Source organism: Papilio polytes, unplaced genomic scaffold (assembly GCF_000836215.1).
Source record: "Papilio polytes unplaced genomic scaffold, Ppol_1.0 DF823923.1, whole genome shotgun sequence".
Classification (NCBI taxonomy): domain Eukaryota; kingdom Metazoa; phylum Arthropoda; class Insecta; order Lepidoptera; family Papilionidae; genus Papilio; species Papilio polytes.
In genome coordinates, this window is record NW_013525281.1 from 745835 (window position 1) to 766196 (window position 20362).

The window sequence follows — 20362 nt, forward strand, 5'->3', positions numbered from 1 at the left end:
ACCTTTCGGATAAAAAAAGAATTATCCAAATCGGTCCACTAGCGGCGGAGTTATGCCGTAACACACATAAAAAAAAAAAATAAAAAAAATATACCGTCGAATTGAATACCTCCTTCTTTTGGGAAGTCGGTCAATAAAACGAAAACGATTTAATCAAAGTGAACTCGTCAGGTGAACGTCGCCGTAAACAATGAATGATAATTCGTCGGTTATTTTGCTATGTGTTTACTGAAGTGGATATATTCTTGCAGTATTATTGTCTATACTTCTATACTGTACTAATATTATAAAGAGGAAAGATTTGTATGTTTGTATTTATTGAAATAACTCAAAAACTACTGGGGCAATTTCAAAAATTCTTTCACAATTAAAAAACAACGTTATCGGTAACATAAGCTATGTTTTTTATTATTTTTTTTAATTTCACGCGGGCGAAGTTCCGAGCAACAGCTACTTTTATATGATGTTATATTAATAATTATAAAAAGAACCGTTTAACGCTGCAGAAGTTTTTTCAACCTAATACAAAGACTTTTTTTATTTTTAAGTAGTTTTTTTTGCGACCATTTTTAGGAATTATTTTTAAATCTCTAATCATTGTTATATTTATTTATCGAAGTAGCAATAATCTAAAATAATAAATGTTGATCTAACGATAGGCTCGTAATCTATTTATCGGTTTATATCTTCCATATCGTTATCATGTTTGCTATTATATTTAGGGACTAGTTGTCGCCCGCGATTCTAACCGAGCGGAATTAAAATACTTAGGGCCTGTCACACGCTGTTCGCTGATTCTCATAAAGCTTGAAAATGGCGTCACTGTCAGATAAGGGAACAAAATCCGATATTTCTATCACATATTTTACAGGTTGACTTGTATTCTACAGGTCTTGGGTTCGAATCCCGCCATGTACCAATGTGATTTTTCGATTTTTCGAATTTTCATATGTACATAATTTACCCGACGTTCTTACGGTGAAGGAAAACATCGTGATGCAATCTGCACATATCGGCGAAGAAATTCAAAGATATGTGTGAAGTCAACCAACCCGCACTTGGCCAGCGTGGTTGACTATGGCCTAGTCACCCTAATTTAGGGCAGGCTCCGAGCCCCTCGGTGGGGACGTATAGTGAGCTGGTGATGATTGTTATCAGACAATTTACAATTTGATGGGACAGACCCTTAGACTTCGTAACATAAATTTATATAAACTTACGGATTTATCATATTAGTAAAAAGTAAGATACAAATATTTTAAAACTTGAATAAATTTTTACTATTGTGTCTATAATCTTTTAACAGCATGTTTTTTAACATCTGTTTCTGCTACATTCGTGTACCTAACGTGTGTGATCTGCATAATAATCACAAGAAGAGGAAATACGTAAAAACGAAATAAAACACCATTTAAAAGTATAAATATATTTTACAAGATAACATTCGTACAAAATACATCCTCAAAAAAATATTCTGTTATTTAATTGCATTAATTTTTAGCATATAAACGTAACATCAAAAATATACACATTTAGCTTAACAAACTATATAAAAATGTTCTGTTACAATTTATATAAGAAACTAGTGATAATAATTATACAAAACAATAATATTCAATTTTCGATGTATATAATTGTGTTTTTTAGACAGTTTCAATCATGAGAGCGATGCCCTGTCCTCCGCCGATGCAAGCTGAACCGATACCACGCTTCAGTCCACGACGTCTGTACCAAAACAATCATATAATAAAATTTATTAAAATTATAACTGCAAAATGTCTTTATTATCTCAAAATTATGCCTATTCATTTTTAATATCTGTAAGTTTTTTTATTTTTTAAAAATTATGACTTGTAATTCGATTACCAATAAAATATTTGTATTTGTATTATTTGTATTTGCCCTTCTCAGTGCTTAGGACGCGGTGACAACATTTTTAACGTTCCCCTCATCAATCCATCTATACTGATATTAAAAGGGTATTTTGTATGTATTGAAATAACTCAAAAACTACTCGATCGATTTCTAAAATTCTTTCATTATTAAAAAGTTACGTTATCAGTGAGTAACATAGGCTATGTTTTTTTAATTCGCGAGCACAGCTAGCTATATCACAAATGTAATACCAGCTGTTGCCCGCGACTTCGTCCGCGTGTAATTAAGAAATAGTAAAGAACATAGCCTATGTCACATAGAGATAACGTAGCTTTTTAATGGTGCTAGTATTTTTCAAATCTTAGTAGTTTTTAAGTTATTTTAATAATACCAAAATACAAATAGTTTCTTTTTATAACATTAGTATAGGTTATTTAAATAAATATTTATATTATCACAAAATTATGCCCTTCGCAGTGCTAAGGATGTGGTGACCGCCTAAGGCTGACATAAAAAGGTCACTTACGACACGCTTTAGGCCATATTTTCACACTATTACGTAAATAAATTGAAAAAAAAAAAACCTTCATGTCAGAAAGGGACCATAAACTACGAGCTACCAACATTAAGGCCGCAAGTTTGTCATTTATGATTTGACATTTGACAAACGTAAACAATAACAAAGTTATTAATTTCATGCGGATGAAGCCGCACGGGAACAGCTAGTTTATACTATAAAGAATGTCTAATAAATATCTCGCCCAACGGTAATATATATTAGTGTCCAATTTAACGTTCATCCGTTCGCAAAAATAGACCACAAGCTGAACTTAGATTGAACTTTGTTCTATTGATATCAGTATGAGGATTTGATAATATATTTTATCAACGAAAATGCTTTTTTAACGTCACTTATTTTGATATTGTTATGAAATTGATAAAGTGACTATTAATATTGTCATGATTACTTTACTATTTTAGATCAGAATAATTGGATAGAAGTAAAATAATGTAATGTTTTGTAACTGAAATAAAAACGTAAAATATGGAAGGGACAAAACCACAGGCCAAAAGCAGCAAATAAGCAAGCTTGGTTACTTATAATTTAATAAGAAGCTATACACCAACGACACGCTATAGGGCAGGGGTTGCAAACATTTATGCATCGAAGTGCCATTTTTTAAAGAAATGTTTAATACGATCTTAGGACATACCATCGAATAATTTATACTGCGATTTTTACAATTCCATAGTGTATCTACTTCATATTATTTTCCAAGTGTTTTATGATTATCAACGTGCTCAAAATATGTCTTATTTATGGCACGCTGCATTTATGCCAATGGTTCGCCAACCCTGCTATAGGGTTTATATTTTCACGCTATTAAAATTAAGGGTAAGCAAAATGAAAAAAAAAACTGCGATAAAGGGACAGAAGAGATACTATGCAAATACCATGGTTATTTGAAATTTTGGCCAGCAAAGGCCTTTATTGTTTTTAGTACATTTGTAATAGAAACTTTTACGGAATGTATAGAATAAAATTAATCATACTAATCATACTAATATTGTAAATGCGAAAGTTAAGATGGATGGATGGATGGATGGATGGATGGATGTTTGTTAGTTTGTAGCCTAAACGGCTGAACGGATTTAGATGAAATTTGGTATGGATGTAGAGGATAGTCATGAAGAACACATAGGCTACTCACTTTTGTTCTTTTTAATTCCACGCGGACGGAGTCGCGTACGAAAGCTAGTGCTTAATACGATGAAAGCCACACTGGTGTTTAGTATATCAGCGTACCTGAGTTCGTGTACGAGGTGGGCAGTGATGCGCGAGCCGGAGGCGCCGAGGGGGTGTCCGAGCGCGGTGGCGCCGCCGTTCACGTTCAACTTCTCCAAGTCTAACTTCAGCCCTTTAGCACAGGACAGTGTCTGCGCTACGAACGCCTCGTTGATCTAATTCCACATACATAAGTTATAGATAGATTTAAAAAATATATACAGGAAGCATAGGACACTTTATTTGAGACGATTTTTATATTATAAGGTGGCAAACGAGCCAGCGGCCACCTGAATCCGCTCAAAAGGCGAAGCGACCGCTACCCATAGACATCGCAATAACGGGTGCGTTAAAGAGACACACATAAAGAGGACATTTCTCCTTCCTATGTCTCTCCTCCGCCGTCAAATCTACTTTTCCTTCCCATCCTTTCCTCTTAAGAATAAGGTGGAATGGGAAAAGGACTAAGGCCTCCGGCACCACTCTCATCAGGCGAAACACGGAATTGCTTCCACTTCACGCCTGTTTTCTGTGTGGTATTGGTGTTACACCAAGCGAGGCGGCCCGTTCGTGCGAAGATGTTAAAGCGGACTCTACTACTTGTAAAACTTGGATGGATTGTGTGTAAATTCAAATATGTCAGCTGATAGAGATGTATGAAAACGCACATACTTTGAGAACACAATATAGGGACAAGGGTAGGTTGATGGAGTTCTTCAGTTTTTGGGGTCCAAAAATACACGCTAATTGTCAAATTGCGGAATACACTCTAACTAAATAGGACATTCCATTTCTCTACACATAGTACTGTGTACATTTTTACAGTGGTAGTGCCCGCTTTAACATCTTAGCAGTGCAGGGCACGCCCCCAGTAATACCACGACCACACAGAAGACAGCCGTCAAATGGAAGCGATTCCGAGTTTCGTCTGATGAGTGTGGTGCCGGAGGCCTAATTTAAGTCCCTTTCTCTTTACCACCCTTATCCTATAAGGAGAGGATGGGAAGGGGAAGTGGATTTGACGGTGGAGGATATGCATAGGAAGGTGAAATGTCCTCTTTATGTGTGTTTCCTCCTCTGTCGGATAAGGGTAGGCAACGCATCTGCAATGGGGATGTTTCCTAATTTTTGGAATTGCTTTTATTATGTAGATAAACCATATCTAAACAAGGAAAAAAATATAATAAAATCATATACGCAACATTTAATTACAAAAACACTTAACTAAAAACAACTTCTCGAAAGACCGTGAAAACGCCTCATGACATGACGTCACTTCTTTGCTAACAAACCTCGCGTCGCGGTCTGTCAAAGTCATTCAAAGTGACTAGACGTAAATTGAATTAGCTATTCAAATAACTTTTACTATTTTTTTTTCGTCGTAGTGATCAAAAAATTTGCTTGTAAAATATGTCGTAAATATAAAAACACTTAATAATGGAGTCCTCATAATATACTCCTATATACCTCATAAATATAACACACGCAAACTCAATTATTATAATCATTAAAAAAAAATTATAACTACAAAATGCACTGACATTGCGAGCTCTGATTGGTGTTTGAGATAGAGTAATGGAGGGTAAAAAACATTGCAGCGTTTTTAATTTATATTTCAATGGCGACAAACATTTAAGGTCTCCAAATGTTATTATAGGTTTTAAAATACTGTCTTTAAAATATTAAACATAACTTTATTTGAATTTGTAACATTAGGAAACATCCCCATTGCGGATTTTTATGGTCGGTCGCTTCACCATTTTGGCGGATTTAGGTAGCCGCTTGTTGTTTGCCACCTAATGATAAAAAAAAACATAAACGCAAGTGGCAAAGGATATGGATTTTTGTTAGATTTGTAGGGTTTATTGGTATGTTAGTTCCAAGGCGATAGTGAAATGTGATCTTAAAATATTAGGTATTTTTCAAAAGTAATAAAGCCAGATAATAGTTATCATTCTAGTTAAGTATTCAACTAGTTAAATGAATATTAAATTTAGATTAAGTTACAAGTTTAATTGTTACTTATTTGCAAAGATAATAAAACAAATAGGTACTTAAGTGAATATTTTTACAAATTAAGCAATTTTTAATTTAAATAACTTTATATGTGGGAACTGGCATTGTTCTTTTTTGTTGTCAAGTTAAATGTTTCTTAAAAGTTTTTGTTATATATTTTTTTAATATCCGTGTTTTTATTGTAATTAAATACTTTGTTCAAATCTAATAAATCATTTAAATTATATTGTATTATATAGTTTTTGCCTAATTAATTGTTTACAAATTACAATCCTTTGGAAACATGAATTTAAGATCAGTAACAAGATTTTCAACAAAAAATAACGCTTCTAAATCTCATAAAGACGATTATACTAAGCGCCATATTCTAATAGTTTTTGTTACGGACTACCGATGTTGCGGTCGAAGGTTCGAATCCCGCCTCGATTGTCGTGAACCATATCCTAGCACAAGCTTACAGCTTAGTTGGAATGGTTAAAGGAAATATTAGTAAATTAACAAAAAAATCTATTACTTAAAAAAACTTGGCACGTCATTTATTACAGTATTGTAGGTTTAGTAGTGGTAGTGCCCGCTTTAACATGTTAGCACTGCAGGGCACGCCCCCAGTAATACCACGACCACACAGAAGACAGGCGTGTTCGGAATAGCCATTTGACGCTTCTCATCAGACGAAACACGTCTGATGAGTGTGGTGCCGGAGGCCTAATTTAAGTCCCTTTCTATTTACTACCCTTTTCTTATATGGAGAGGACGGGAACGGGAAGTGGATTTGACGGTAGAGGAGATGCATAGGAAGGGGAAATATCCTCTTTATGTGCGTCTTCTCCTCTGTCGTAGGCAACGCATCTGCAAGTGCGGTTGTCTATGGGCAGCGGTTGCTTTGCTATTTTGGCGAATTCGGGTGGCCGCTTGCTACCTTATGTGCTATAAAAAAATGTGCCAACTGATCTTACCTCAACTAGGTCGACATCATTGAGGGTCATGTTGGTAACTTTGAGGAGGTTTTCGATAGCGGGCACGGGGCCGATGCCCATGATGCTGGGGTCCACGCCCACGTACGACCACCCCACCAGCCGCGCGAGGGGCTTCAGGTTCTTAGCGGCTGCCTCGCTCGCCAGCACCAGAGCACCCGCACCGTCGCTTATACCCTATTATACGATGACAATTTCTTCGAAATTTGTTTTGATAAACTAGAAATCCACACTTTTATCTGATGGCTAGATTGTAAATATTAAAAAAAAAATCATAGACAACATTTAACTTTAACCCTAGAAACAAAAATAGCACGAAAGTATAAAGCCCTGTCCCACCATTGGCTGATAAAGGCTCAGATAGATTGAAAATGACGTCACTGATAAGGGAACAAAATCCGATATTTCTATCACATATTTTACAATTTGGATTGTTATCAGATAATTTACAATTTGGTGGGACAGGCCCTTAGTATAGTAAACAGAACTATGTAATAGCAATTAGGGGGAGGCTGAAAACCAGCGCTTTATCTAAAAACTGATTTGTAGTTTTTTTTATTTAATTAATTTTGTAAATTCCGTTTTTTTTAGCTTTTGGTTATTTTTACGGCTGCTCGCAGTATGACTTACAGAAGCAGTGCCGGCGGTCACAAGACCTTCCTTCTTGAAGACGGGGGGCAACTTCTTGAGTCCATCCAGTGTGGTCTGCGGCCGCGGGTGCTCGTCCACCTCCACACGCACCTCCTTACGCTTCACAGTTAGTGTTAATGGTTCGATTTCCGCCTTGAAAACCCCCGCATCATTCGCTGCAAGAGAACATTAGTTACTTGGTTTCCTAAATCTATATAATAAAGCGTAAACACACACTTCTTTGTTGCCTAAGATGTCAGCAATCACAGCATCTTTTTGAATAATGCTTTAATAAAAAGCCCTACACTTAAGTCGTGCTTGAGGCTGTTTATTAAACTTATGGAGTAAAATAAATTGGATAAAAACCTTCTTGTGGAAAAGGGACAATAAAGCTACCAACATTAAGGAAGCATTGAGAATTTAATAAATGTAAACAATTAAAGCTTTTATAATTTCATGCAGATGAAGCCGCATGGGAAAAGCTAGTCGGTGATAAAAATTCCCAGCAAAGGAGCTCACCAGTCTTCCACCGTTGTTGAGAGCGTAACGCAAACTCGTCCACCTCAGTCCTGGTGACCCCGAATTGTGCACCCAGCTTCTCCGCAGTCATACCCATTGGTAGACCGCAGTAGCTGTCAGTGAGGCCAGCCCACAATGTGTCCTCGAAGGCATGTGACGTGCCCAGTGTGGTACCGAACCTAATACCTCGCACAGCGAATGGAGCTTGGGACATATTCTCCACGCCACCGGCTAATGATATATTAGCTGAACCGGTTAGGATATCCTGTAGAACGTAGGGAAGATGATAACTATGGAAGTCACAAGATATTGAGAAAATCGTAACGTCTTCTAAGACAATAAGATATGTATTTACATAGAACTGAAGTGAACCTCTGAAAACTATAAAAACTGCTATATTTAACAGATTGATTTCTTCTGATTTTAACTCAAAATTATCTTACTAATATTATAAATGCGAAGTTTAGATGGATGGATGGATGTTTGTTAGCGTTCGTAGCCTAAACGGCTGAACGGATCAGCACGGATCGGCACAGGATTAGAGCATAGTCTGGAAGAACACATAGGCTACTTTTTATATCGGGAATAGTTACGGTTCCCGTAGGATTCATTAATTTAGTTTTTTAATGTTTACATGAACAATCTGCAACGGTTCCACATATCTTATTGAAATTTGGCACAGATATAAAACAAAGTCTGGAGTACACATGGGATAAGCTTCATCCCCGAGACATGTCCGGTTCCCGAGGAATACGCAGCTTTTTGTAATTTATATTGTTCGTATGTTTTCTAATGCCACGCGGACGAAGTCGCGGGCAACTGCTCGTCTTTAAATAAAAGTATTCTGCTTGGCAATTTCAATAAACAAACCAGTATCAGGATAAACATCTCTCAAGGGTCAAATAAGTGATGTTTTCGTCGTACGAGTCAAAATATCTGGTGATTTGATAATCATAGAAGGGCGAACAAACCTGCGCGCTGTTAACGATGGACTGGAATCCGGAGCCGCAAAGCCTGTTGATGCCAAGCACTGGACGCTCTTGCGGGATACCCGCCTTCAACGAGGAATGGCGCGGCGTATAGATGCCGTCCACTTGCGATGCCTACACGATTACAAATATCATACAACCCTTACAACGTCTCCATAATAAACAATCTAAAGCCATAGAGGCTTAGTTCTGTAACCCTTATCTTAGGGGTGGTAGAACTCAGTAGTGACTTACCGACATGACTTGTCCGATAACGACACTGTCGACCTGGTCTGGGGCGACGCCGGCCTCCCGCAGCGCCGCCGCTGTGGCCGCCGTCTGCAGCTCTGTGGCTGATGTATTGCGGAACACACCACCGAAAGTACCGAACGCAGTGCGCTTAGCGCCTACTATGAAGATACCTATGGACAAAACGATATTGTCTTTTTTAACTCAATTGTCACCTCCCATCTTTACGAGAAAGTGGTGGGAAGAAGACTAATATTAGGCCTATCAAGATGACTAGCATGGTTACTTAGTCACTATGTGCAAATATCTCATGCTTATTGATCATTTGACGACTCAGAGTGTAAAAAGTTTGAAGTCAGATATGTTTATGAATCAACTTGCTTTCGCCCGTGACTCCTTCCGAACGGCATTAAAAAAATGCAAGTAGCCTATGTGTTCTTTCAGATTATCTACTACATCTATGCCAATTTTCATTGAAATCCGTTCAGCCGTTTAGGCTACAATCTCTTACAAACATCCATCTATCTAAACTTTCGCATTTATAATATTAGAATGAAATATAATGTGAAACTGTTGCACAAATGTGGTCTCTATCTACCCCAATCTAAATTCGTGGGGGTAAAAATTATTTGTTATCAATAATCAGAATCTCTGTCCAAAGATAAAACATAATGTACATCGTTCGTAACAAGACTCAAAGTCCAGTTGGCTACATGAATGAAAGAAAATAAGTAAACAAGGATTTCCGTGTGTTCGTTTATACAATTAGACCCTGCTTAGGATCTAATAATAAAGTGGCAAAATAACTGCCACATCACACCTTGTAATCCAACAAGTTATTTTATGAAAAAAAAGAATCGAAATAAAACTTTTTTAACCTATATGCAAAAACTAAAGTCCAACTTTTAAATAAAGAACCATTAACCTTAAATAATTTTAACGTATTCCCGTTTATGCGGTTGTTGTATTTTTTTTTATTCAAATAAGGCTATATTATGGTCAGTACCAACATGTACTAAAAATTAAGTAAACAAAGTTAAAACTTTGATCGAAGTTAATCCCTAATTGCACATTGAATTTTAAGATTTAGAATATTTAACATATTTCATGAAATAAAGATTTTTAAGACTTAAATTATTATTGAATTATTTTATATTCAATAAATTAACAAAAAATAGGAATATCGATATTAACTGGAGTTTGACCCCGAGTGATAAGGTCGAAGAAGAAATTTTATTGAGTAATAAGAAAAAGTAGTATTTTAACAAAAAAAAGATCAAACCTTTAACAGCTACAGACATTGTGTTGTTTAACAATATTCACAAATAAAAACTTTATAAATTAAAACAAAACTTTCTTTGATACGTAGCAGAGCGTAGAAATACAACATTAACTACGTCCTCACAGATTATAAAGTGGTACTAAACTGAAATTTAGGATCGGTGATTGTTAAGTGATACGTGATGTGTGGCCTGAAGTAAGTAAACATTAGAGAAAAAATGCTTTGCTGCATGCAGCTATTGATAAAAGTACGAAAGGGAAGTTTAGCAAATGTCCTGTGAAACTTAAAACAATGTGTTTTATATTTCGTTAACCTTCGACTTGGAAGGGCGTTTAAAATATTTCGTGTTTATAAATAATAGGATTAAAGATAAATAAAATTAAGTGGAAATATACCAAATAGAGTTCACAAAGCAATTTAACATAATGAAATAACTTTTCATAATTCATGTTGTTGGTCTGTGGAAAAGAATATACTAAATATGGTATCTGTGCTGGAACTGTCAAAACTTGATCTCTATTTTCTCCCGGATTTTATCTACAAATTGCTTCTGTAAAAATATGCTTATGCAATGAGCGATGGTCGCCCTGTAAGTGGTCAACTGAAGAAATTTGTTTTTCGTGGGAAATCCGCAAGTAACGGGGATACACGAGGTGAATATTTGGAAATTGTAATCCCGGAGTTGTTGTCGGCAGGCTACTCGTTTTACACGTGGCCATCAGCACCGCTTTTAGCTTGGTATTTGTGGACGCAGCGTCGGCATTTACGCGGTTTAAGAGTCCTAGAACTGGGCTGCGGCACAGGGTTACCAGGTATATTGGCTGCTAAGTGCGGCGCCCACGTTACCTTGACCGATAGTGTTGCTCTCCCCCGATCACTGCTACACTTATCGGACTGTTGTGAAGCTAACGGGCTGGTACCGGGCCGAGACGTCCATTTACTTGGTCTCGCTTGGGGTCTATTTCTTGCAGAAGTTCATAACTTGAGACCCGTTGATTTGCTCTTAGCTTCAGATTGTTTTTACGAGCCGTCACAATTTGAGGAAGTTCTTTCTACAGTTTCTTACCTACTTGACGGTACTGACGGTCGATTTTTGTGTGCTTACCAGGAACGGAGCGCCGATTGGTCCATAGAAGCTCTGCTTAAGAAGTGGGGACTGAAAGGTTCACTATTGGATTTAGATTCACTGAGTGAAAGCTCTGGGGTAGACTACAGGGCCTTGATAGGCGACAGATCCTTGCATTTACTTGAAATAATTTCTGTTTAGGGCATGGCCAGTACCGCAAGAGCAGCTCGCCTGTACGTAGGCAATCTCCCCTGGACTGTTAGTCATCGTCAACTAAGAGAATACTTTGCTCAGTTTGGTCCAGTGCAAAGTGCTAGAGTAGTGTTTGATAGATCTACTGGAATAAGCAAAGGTTATGGTTTTATAGAGTTTTCAAACACATCTGCTGTTGCCAATGCAACCAATAAACAACTTCACACAATAGAAGGCTATAATTTAACAGTTCAAGCCCAAAACAGTTAATTCATCATGGCTGAGGCACTACCAGAATATCCTGACTCTGACTTCTCCGATGAAGACTTATCACCACTTGATGTATCTTTTAACAAAGCCACAAACCATGTAAGAAAAATAACCTCAAAATTAAACAATGGTCAGCTCTTAGAGTTGTATGGTCTATTCAAACAAAGTACTGAAGGCAACTGTAACACTCCAAAGCCAGGTTGGTTAGATGGGAGGGGACGTAAAAAGTGGGAGGCATGGAAAACTTTACAAGACATGCCAAGTGATGAGGCCAAAGAGAAATATATTGCATTGGTTGAAAAATATGACCCAGAATGGTGTAATGGAAATATCGAAAATAAAGGTGATAAAGAAGCATGGGTGGCTGTTTCATCACTCCGTTACAGCCCAGAACCGGAACTAGTGCACAACGAATTATCCATCTTAGAGGCTGCTAGAGAGGACCTGGGAGGTAGAGTACAAGAACTGTTAACCCAATATCCAGAGCTTAAAAATAACAAAGACGAAGATGGCTTATCTGCATTGCACTGGGCAGCAGATAGAGATGCAGTTTCCGCACTAACTGCTGCCATTGAGGGTGGCTGTGATATAAACGCTACAGATGACAGCGGCCAAACTGCTTTACATTATGCTGCTTCTTGTGGTCACATAAATTCAACTAAATTGCTTATAAAGTATGGAGCTGCTATACTTAAAGATGAAGAAGGCAGTACTCCACTAGATTTAGCCGCAGATGATGAGATAAGGAATATTCTGGAAGGTGCATAGTAGTTTAGTTTTATGGGCATTTAATAAAATTAGAATTGTACATTTCATTTACAAATTGTAATACACAAAATAAAGTTAGTTATGGAAATATTTTTTATTATTATGGTGTATATTGTGGATAAAAATATGCTTAAAAATGGTAAATATATTCATAAACACACTATGAAAAAATTTATAACTTTGTTACCCTCCTTACCTTGAAAGGAAAAATAACATCCATAGGCCTCACTAGGGTGGCACCTGCAGCTCCTAAAGACTCCAAAAAATGAATTAGTCACAAACCGAGCCAGACATTGGCTGTCGTCACCTGTTAGAACCAATTATTAATAATTAATAAATAATTTAATAATAAAAACTAATTAATAATCCACCCTGCAATCATATGATTTATTTTACTAACAAAATGTTAAACTTATTTGTTACATACATTGTTTTAAATCTCCACATTGGCAATAAGTAGGCAACTTATATTTCATATTGTTGATTTTATAGTATATTTGCCATATTTACATATCAAAGATTTTTAGATGCATTATTTGAAAAATTAAACAAGAATATGACGGGACATAACTTCTCAAGTTATTGTAAAGATTCTACATTTGTGAATAATCGAATCATAGCATAAATATTGTTACATTTTTTTGCTCAATAAAACTAGTCATCGTTAAATTTTTAATAATAAATTGAACTTTAGTCCTTGTTCGCGTAACTTTTTTAACCGTTAAATTTCAAACTCAAAGTTTCATTTCTCAGTGTTGCATTCCAAGCTCTAAGCAAACAAAACAATAGTGATTTCAAAGCATTCATATGAGAATTTTATATAAATAAGATAATGAAAATATAGTTTAATAATTAATTTTAATAATACATTTATTATGATTTATTTCATGATTTAAGGTTGATTTCAATTAATTTGAAAACTGAATTCATTTACAGTACTTAAAAATAATTTTCATTCAAAGTGGACATTTTAAAAATTTTGTAGGTTAGAATTATGGTATAATAGGACACGTTTTTCCTAACACCTAAATAAATTACTGTAAAAAAATCACACCGTTTTCGCACAACGTAAGAAAATAATGCACACTTAGTCCTTACAACTTAACATTAAGTTATTTAGTCTTAAATATCATTATCGCTATACAGTCTGTGAGAATTGCTTCCTTAGTTACATGGTCAGAGATGTGGGCAAATTATTGCCCAATATTGGACATGTGGGCATAGTCAAACAATAGTTCACTAACAGCCCATTTGTGGGACTAGCCCAAAAAGTTAAGTGGACGTGGGCTTGTTTGCCCACTATTGGTCGTGAGTTTATTTGCCCACGACTGGGCGTGGACTTGAGTCGACTATTTGCTAGTTGTCCTTTGTATCCTTGTGTCCCTCCCCTGAATCCAATTGCTTAAGCAACCTGAATAGTGCTGCTGCTTCCCTGATTCTACTGAATTCTACGCAGAATGCTTCCACTTCTATAAACAGTTCCTGTAACAAATAAAATAAACATATCTACCATATTTAGGGTCAATTAAGTGGCTGCTTAAGTACTAACCGGTCTGACAGAATAGACAATGGACTAATTTAGTCTAGATTCAAAGGAAATGAGATATTCTAACAAACCCATCTAAAGAAATCTATCTTTATAAGTCTTATTAAAAACAGACATGTTTGTGTCATAAATTTAAACACTAGAACTTTCCTAGATATACCTAAAGATAACAATTGTCATTGTCACATTTGTTAAATCTATATCTTAATAAAATTAAACTCCTGTTTTCCATAAGTGAAAACAAAAAAGTTTTTAAAAATATTGTCTGTCTGCCTGTCTGCAAGCAATCTCTGGAATGGCTGGACAGGTTTAGACAGGTCTGATAAATTACTAGCTAGAGGTAGCGAAAATATCACCATTAAGACTTGCATGTAAATATTTCTCATTTCTATTGAATTTCAAATTAGCAGTCACCTTGACGTTGATAATCTTGTTCCTGATGAGGGACTGCAGGAAGACGCAGACGAGCCTGACGAGCCTGTTCTGCATGTAGCGGTCACGGATCGTTTCGCAGGTGGAGATGCAGTTGCTGATGTACAGGTGCACGAACTCCACTGGCAAGTCCACTGAAGTGGTTAGCCTGCGAATAGATGACTAAGTTTCTATCTTACAATAGATGGCGCTGTAAATAATTTACAGCAACAGATAAATGTTTTTGTCTTACAAAAGATGGCGCTGTTTTCAATAAATTGAAAGCATTGCCGATTAATCACTTTCTTGCGACCCCATCATATTACCATACTAATCATACTTTATACGAATATTATAAGTGTGGATGGATGTGGATGGATGGATGGAAGGATGGATGGATGGATGGATGGATGGATGGATGGATGGATGGATGGATGGATGGATGGATGGATGGATGGATGGATGGATGGATGGATGGGTGAGTGGGTGTTTGTTAGTGTTTGTCTTCTAAACTGCTGAACGGATCTTGATGAAATTTGGCATAAATGTAGAGTATAGTCTAGAAGAACACATAGGCTACTTGCTTTTGTGTTTTTTTATTTTTTTATTTTACGCGTGCGAAAGCTACTATGGAAACGAGTAGACAACGTATCTGCAATCGCGGGATATCCATGGTCGCTTCAGTTTTGGGAATCGTTAGGGAATTTTGCATTTATGTTACCTGTTGACGACCTCCATGGAGTGCAGCGACATTTCCATGTTGACGAGCACGCTGAAGTACTCCGTGATGTGCTGCGAGTGGATCAGCTTCAGCAGCACGGAGATCGCCACCATCGGGTTGTTCTCCACCAGCTCCGGCAGCTGGTGATCACATGTATAACATACATTCATTGCCATACTTATTAATACTAAATAACACCAAAGCATCATAAAAAAACATCCACCGATGGCCTAGGCTTTAGGGATAGAGAGGAAGCAATTCCCCCCCCCCCCTAAACAATAAAAGAAGTTGTTATTGTATTTTATTGGTTTCTAAGGAAGGTCCTTAGTACAGACTTTCACAGCTTCCGTCCCGGTAAACCTTTCCTTCTTACTTGATAGGGCGTGACTCCAATCTCGTAGACGACGTTAGGGTCCTGGTCCAGGAGCGCCAGCAGCCGCTGCTGGTGCGCCACGCTCAGCGCGCCCTTCAGCGCCAACTGCGTCAGCTCGCGAGCCTCCGCCGCCGCACTAGCCGCACCCCCGGCAACCCCCGCAACCGCCTCCTTCTCTTCTACCTTCTTTTCCTCACGCTCTTCTTTTCTTTCTTTCTTCTCCTCCTAATACAAAGAACAGTACCGAGATACTAGAGACCTGGGCGATTTCTATAGCATCCAATTTTTCCTTGCTTTTAGGGAGCTGCTAATAAGATGTGAAACTAAGGGCCTGTCCCACCACTGGCTGGTAGAGGCTGAGATAGTTTCAAAATGACGTCACTGTCAGATATGGGAACAAAATCCGATATTTCCATCACATACTTGACATGTTGAATTGTCATCAGACAATTTGCAATTTGGTGGGACAGGACCTTAAATTTGCAGACCTATGTGATCCTTTACTGTCAAGCGCCCTGGGCGGTCAAATGAGCCCTACGCTAACTTTGGCACTGCCCATGAATGCATTCAATAAGAACTATCTACCTTTTTACTTTTATAAATATAAAAATACTAGCTGTTCCCATTCGACTTCTTCCCTATAAAATTATAAAAATTTCATTTTATTGTTTACATTTGTCAATTTATCTGTCTGTCAAAATGACATGACATGATGTCAAACCATGGCAACCTTGCTTGATGTTGGCAACAAGGTTTTTTTCCCACACTAGTGTTTTTATCCAAAATATTTACCCCTAATTTGAACGGCGTGAAAATATATAGCCTAAAACGTGACGAAAGTGTAGGGCTTTTTATTAAACAACAGAGTTATTCGAAAATATACTGTGATTGCTGACATCTTAGGCAACAAAGAAGTGTGTGTTTACGCTTTATTATATTAGTATTGAAGTATAGATAGTTTTGTCTACAAAAATTTCTTGTAGTATGAAGTACAAAAGTAATACATACTAATAATAGGAGCTGTTACCTTTGTTTTATGCGGTTGCACAACTCGTCTTTCTGGAACTTTCTCTGGTGGCTTCAATCCAAGCAGTCCTTCATAGTCAGTGTCATACAGCGGTAGGTATGCACCATGGTTTACTAGGTTTTTCCAAACACCCTGTAACATTAATAATTTAAATTATAACTTTCTAATATCAGGTCACAGACTTTTCTTCCCTTTAAAACCGACTAATTTTATAAAGGCGAAAGTTAAAATGGATGGATGTTAGAAGGTATCTCCGAAATAGCTACATGAATTTCGATGCAATTTGGCATAGATGTAGAGCATAGTTAGGAGGAGCACATCGGCTACTTACAGATATTTTTTTCCCACACAGATGGAGTCACGGGTAGAAGCTAGTAAAATATAATAGTAATGAAAAGAAGTAGTTGTCAATTATTATCAGTAGTAGGTGTCAACTGTGTCATACCTTAAGTGTTAAAAAAATAAATCTATACTAATAATTTATGAAATAACTCAAAAACTACTGGGCCAATTTCAAAAATTCTTTCACGATAATTTAACTGTGTGAAACATAGGCTATTTTAGTTTTGTTTTTAATTTCACGCGGACGAAGTCGCGAGCAACAGCTAGTAAGTAATAAATACCTCATCAGCGAAGGATATCTCAGTAGGGTCTAATAGGAACGTGGGCGGTGGTATGGGCCCCGCGGCGCGCAGTGTGCGGTGCAGCGGCATGTAGTTATTTCCCATCAGGGCTTCTAGCAGCTCCTTCATTGCTATGCGGTTAGGTGGACTCCTGGAAATACGACTTATAAACTATTTTAACTCACAAACTACTTTACGATTGCATTCGATTGTTATTTTAAATGTAGTAACGCAAAAATTACTAGAGTTCAATTAATAAAATAGAAATAGGTTTGTAGACTACTATACCTATTGAATCTAGATTCCTAAAAATAGTAAATTCTACATTTAGTACTTAACTATTTTCAATAACTATAACAATCCAATTTAAGAATAATGTGAACAGAATTTCAGATCTTGGTTTTTTTAATCTAATTTCATATGTAAACAATAGAATGTGCAATACAAACCCATCACCAAGTGGTATGAGTGCTGAGACAGTTGCCTTAGCCAATGAGCTGGTCTCCGTCACTCTCTCACCTAGTATCGACTGCAATGATGAATAGTCAAATTCCAAATCTTTTGATACAACTTCCGTTAACATAACTTGCTTTGCTGTTTTCTTAAATACCTGAAACGATAATATGCAGAAGTCAATACAAATGTAAAACCATAAGTCAGCATAAAACATAAACTTAGCACTTCAGATTGTTGACAAATCTTTGTAAGCTGGACTTTTATACACGATCATGGGGCACTGGCAGTGCACATATGCGCATAGCCGGCTTTGGGTCCCCTAGATTGTTTTAATTTTAATTTCTCCTTTTTCTTTATGTGTGTGTGTAATGTAATATAATATGTAATTCTTCTGTCAATGTAAATATCATATGTGTAATATTCTGTTACATGAGTTAAATAAATTATTATTATTATTATACAAGATAGCAAAGATCTACAAATTTTTAAACATAATGCATTGTTTACTTACATCTTTTATATTTACAGGCAGATATCCAAAGAGTTGTCCAATAAACAGTCTCTCTTGAGGCGCCAATGGCAATAAACCTGGCTTGCCTTCTAAAAGGTGCAGGAATAATGAACTGAACGGATTCTCTTGCTTGTATGTGTCAAAGATGATTGCCAGGGCCACCACGCGCTGACCGGGGAGGGACAAGTCCCCTCCCGTGATCAGTGATGACAGGAGAAGACACACTATGTAGAGAAAATGTTATATTATAATTTTGCTTAATATTATTTTGTCGAATGAAATCTCTCTAAATTTAACTTCAATGATCAAATTCATGTAAGTGTGCAGATAATACATGATTTGAGTTTTTATAAAAGGTAAACACAAACTAGCAAAGTTTTAAAATAAACCATGAATAATTACTGACAGTTGAAATGTTCGGTTTTAGGAAACCTCTTCTGGACCTGCGTGGAGAGGATGTCTAGTGCTTGTGAGTCAATCGTCTGTTCAGAAAATAAACTGTAAATAAAAATGCTTTGTTTAAATGAAAACTCTTCTTTGTAGACTATGGGCAAATTAACACACAACGTACTCTAAAATATATTTGCTTTGTTCGTTTATCATTTGTTGTGACATTTTGCAAATCATCAAACAAAAAGTCCTTTACAATAATGTTTTGTTTTGAATTAAGGTAAAAGATTTATAGGTTGCATTTGGTTACATCTCCAGCTGAGATTACATGTGTCAAAGCGAAATGTCAACGACCGTCAACGTCATTGTCAAAACTGTGCAATCAAAGATTATCGAAATAACAGAATTTCGAAGTTTGCATTTAAATGTTAAAAGTGAAAACACTAAACATTTTATTTCATAATAATCAAAACACTCAATAATAACATTTAAAAACATTAAATTGACAAAAAGTAAACGATAATTTTATACGACATCATTTATTTGTAAACACTTAAATTCGTTTTTAAATTATAAGTTTGAACTAAAATAAAGTAACAAAGTAAAAACAGAACGAAAGTAAACTTTGACCTCGGATAAAGTCACGACTCTGACGTTGCTTACCCAACCCCATCACACCATTAATAGGTATTGTTGGATATTAACTACCACACAAAGAGTTAATTGGTTCCTAAAGAAATCACTTAGCGCAGACTTCTCATATTACACTAGGGGAACCATTAATCGACTTTGAGTGGGAGAGTCAGATGAAGAAGATAACAGATTTATAATGAAAAAAAACATACGGACGACTTGAGTACCTCCTTCTTTTGGGAAGTTTTTTTTTATAAAATAAGGCAAACGAGCAAGTGGCCACCTGAATCCGCCAAAATGGCGAAGCGACCGCTGCCCATAGACATCCGCAATTGCAGATGCGTTGCCTACCCTTACCGACGGAGGAGGAGACGCACATAAAGAGGATATTTCCCCTTCCTATGCATCACCTCTACCGTCAAATCCACTTCCCGTTCCCATCCTCTCCTTGTAAGAAAAGAATGGTAAAGAGAAAGGGACTTAAATAAGGCCTCCGGCACCACACTCATCATACGAAACACGGAATACCTTCCATTTTATGCCTCTCTTCTGTGTGGTCGTGGTATTACACCGGGCGTGCCGGCCCATTCATGCTAAGATGTTAAAGCGGACACTACCACTTTAAAGTCGGTCAAAAATTGAAAAAGAAAATAAAGTTGAGCGTTGTATATTTTAAAACTCTATGTTTACGACATACTATAGGCCAGCGATTCTCAACCTTTTTTTGCTGCGGCACATATTTAACGATTTCAAAATTTGGCGGCACACAAAGAAAAAGATAAAAATTATTTACTTACTACAACACACTGCATAAATTGTTTATGTCAAAAATATGCAAAATTTGGCGGCACACAAAAGTGCCGCGGCACAGTGGTTGAGAATCACTGCTATAGGCTATTAAACATCAGATCAGGCTATGGATTAAAAGTTATAATATTTCCAAAATGGAGTACAATACCTAGTGTATACCAGTGATTCATTCCTTGTCATTTATTCATACCTTGGTTATAATTTATATACAATCTTATCTATATAGTTCAAAGTTCACTATTTATTTTCGATGTTTTTATCATGTT

The 20362-nt window shown here is 36.6% G+C and overlaps 3 protein-coding genes across 3 annotated transcripts; 1 reads left to right on the plus strand and 2 right to left on the minus strand.

Annotated features, from left to right (window-relative positions):
• Nucleotides 1-1410: 1410 nt before the first annotated feature.
• On the minus strand, nucleotides 1411-10454 carry LOC106102490 (3-ketoacyl-CoA thiolase, mitochondrial-like). Its single transcript, XM_013281988.1, has 8 exons — nucleotides 10300-10454; nucleotides 9024-9190; nucleotides 8772-8903; nucleotides 7801-8065; nucleotides 7282-7457; nucleotides 6634-6828; nucleotides 3683-3837; nucleotides 1411-1725 (listed from the first exon to the last, which is right to left on the minus strand). The coding sequence occupies exons 1-8, from the start codon at nucleotides 10316-10318 to the stop codon at nucleotides 1644-1646; spliced, it is 1191 nt and encodes a 396-aa protein (XP_013137442.1). The 5' UTR covers nucleotides 10319-10454; the 3' UTR covers nucleotides 1411-1643.
• A 322-nt stretch (nucleotides 10455-10776) lies between these two features.
• LOC106102445 (acyl-CoA-binding domain-containing protein 6-like) lies at nucleotides 10777-12683 on the plus strand. Its single transcript, XM_013281929.1, has 2 exons — nucleotides 10777-11514; nucleotides 11830-12683. The coding sequence occupies exons 1-2, from the start codon at nucleotides 10871-10873 to the stop codon at nucleotides 12593-12595; spliced, it is 1410 nt and encodes a 469-aa protein (XP_013137383.1). The 5' UTR covers nucleotides 10777-10870; the 3' UTR covers nucleotides 12596-12683.
• Nucleotides 12684-13509: 826 nt separating this feature from the next.
• Nucleotides 13510-19001, minus strand: LOC106102447 (CCR4-NOT transcription complex subunit 11). Its single transcript, XM_013281930.1, has 10 exons — nucleotides 18835-19001; nucleotides 18670-18761; nucleotides 18264-18487; nucleotides 17746-17906; nucleotides 17297-17447; nucleotides 16674-16805; nucleotides 15647-15871; nucleotides 15274-15413; nucleotides 14556-14721; nucleotides 13510-14077 (listed from the first exon to the last, which is right to left on the minus strand). Exons 1-10 carry the CDS (start codon nucleotides 18888-18890, stop codon nucleotides 13952-13954), a joined length of 1473 nt encoding a protein of 490 aa, XP_013137384.1. The 5' UTR covers nucleotides 18891-19001; the 3' UTR covers nucleotides 13510-13951.
• Nucleotides 19002-20362: the final 1361 nt, after the last annotated feature.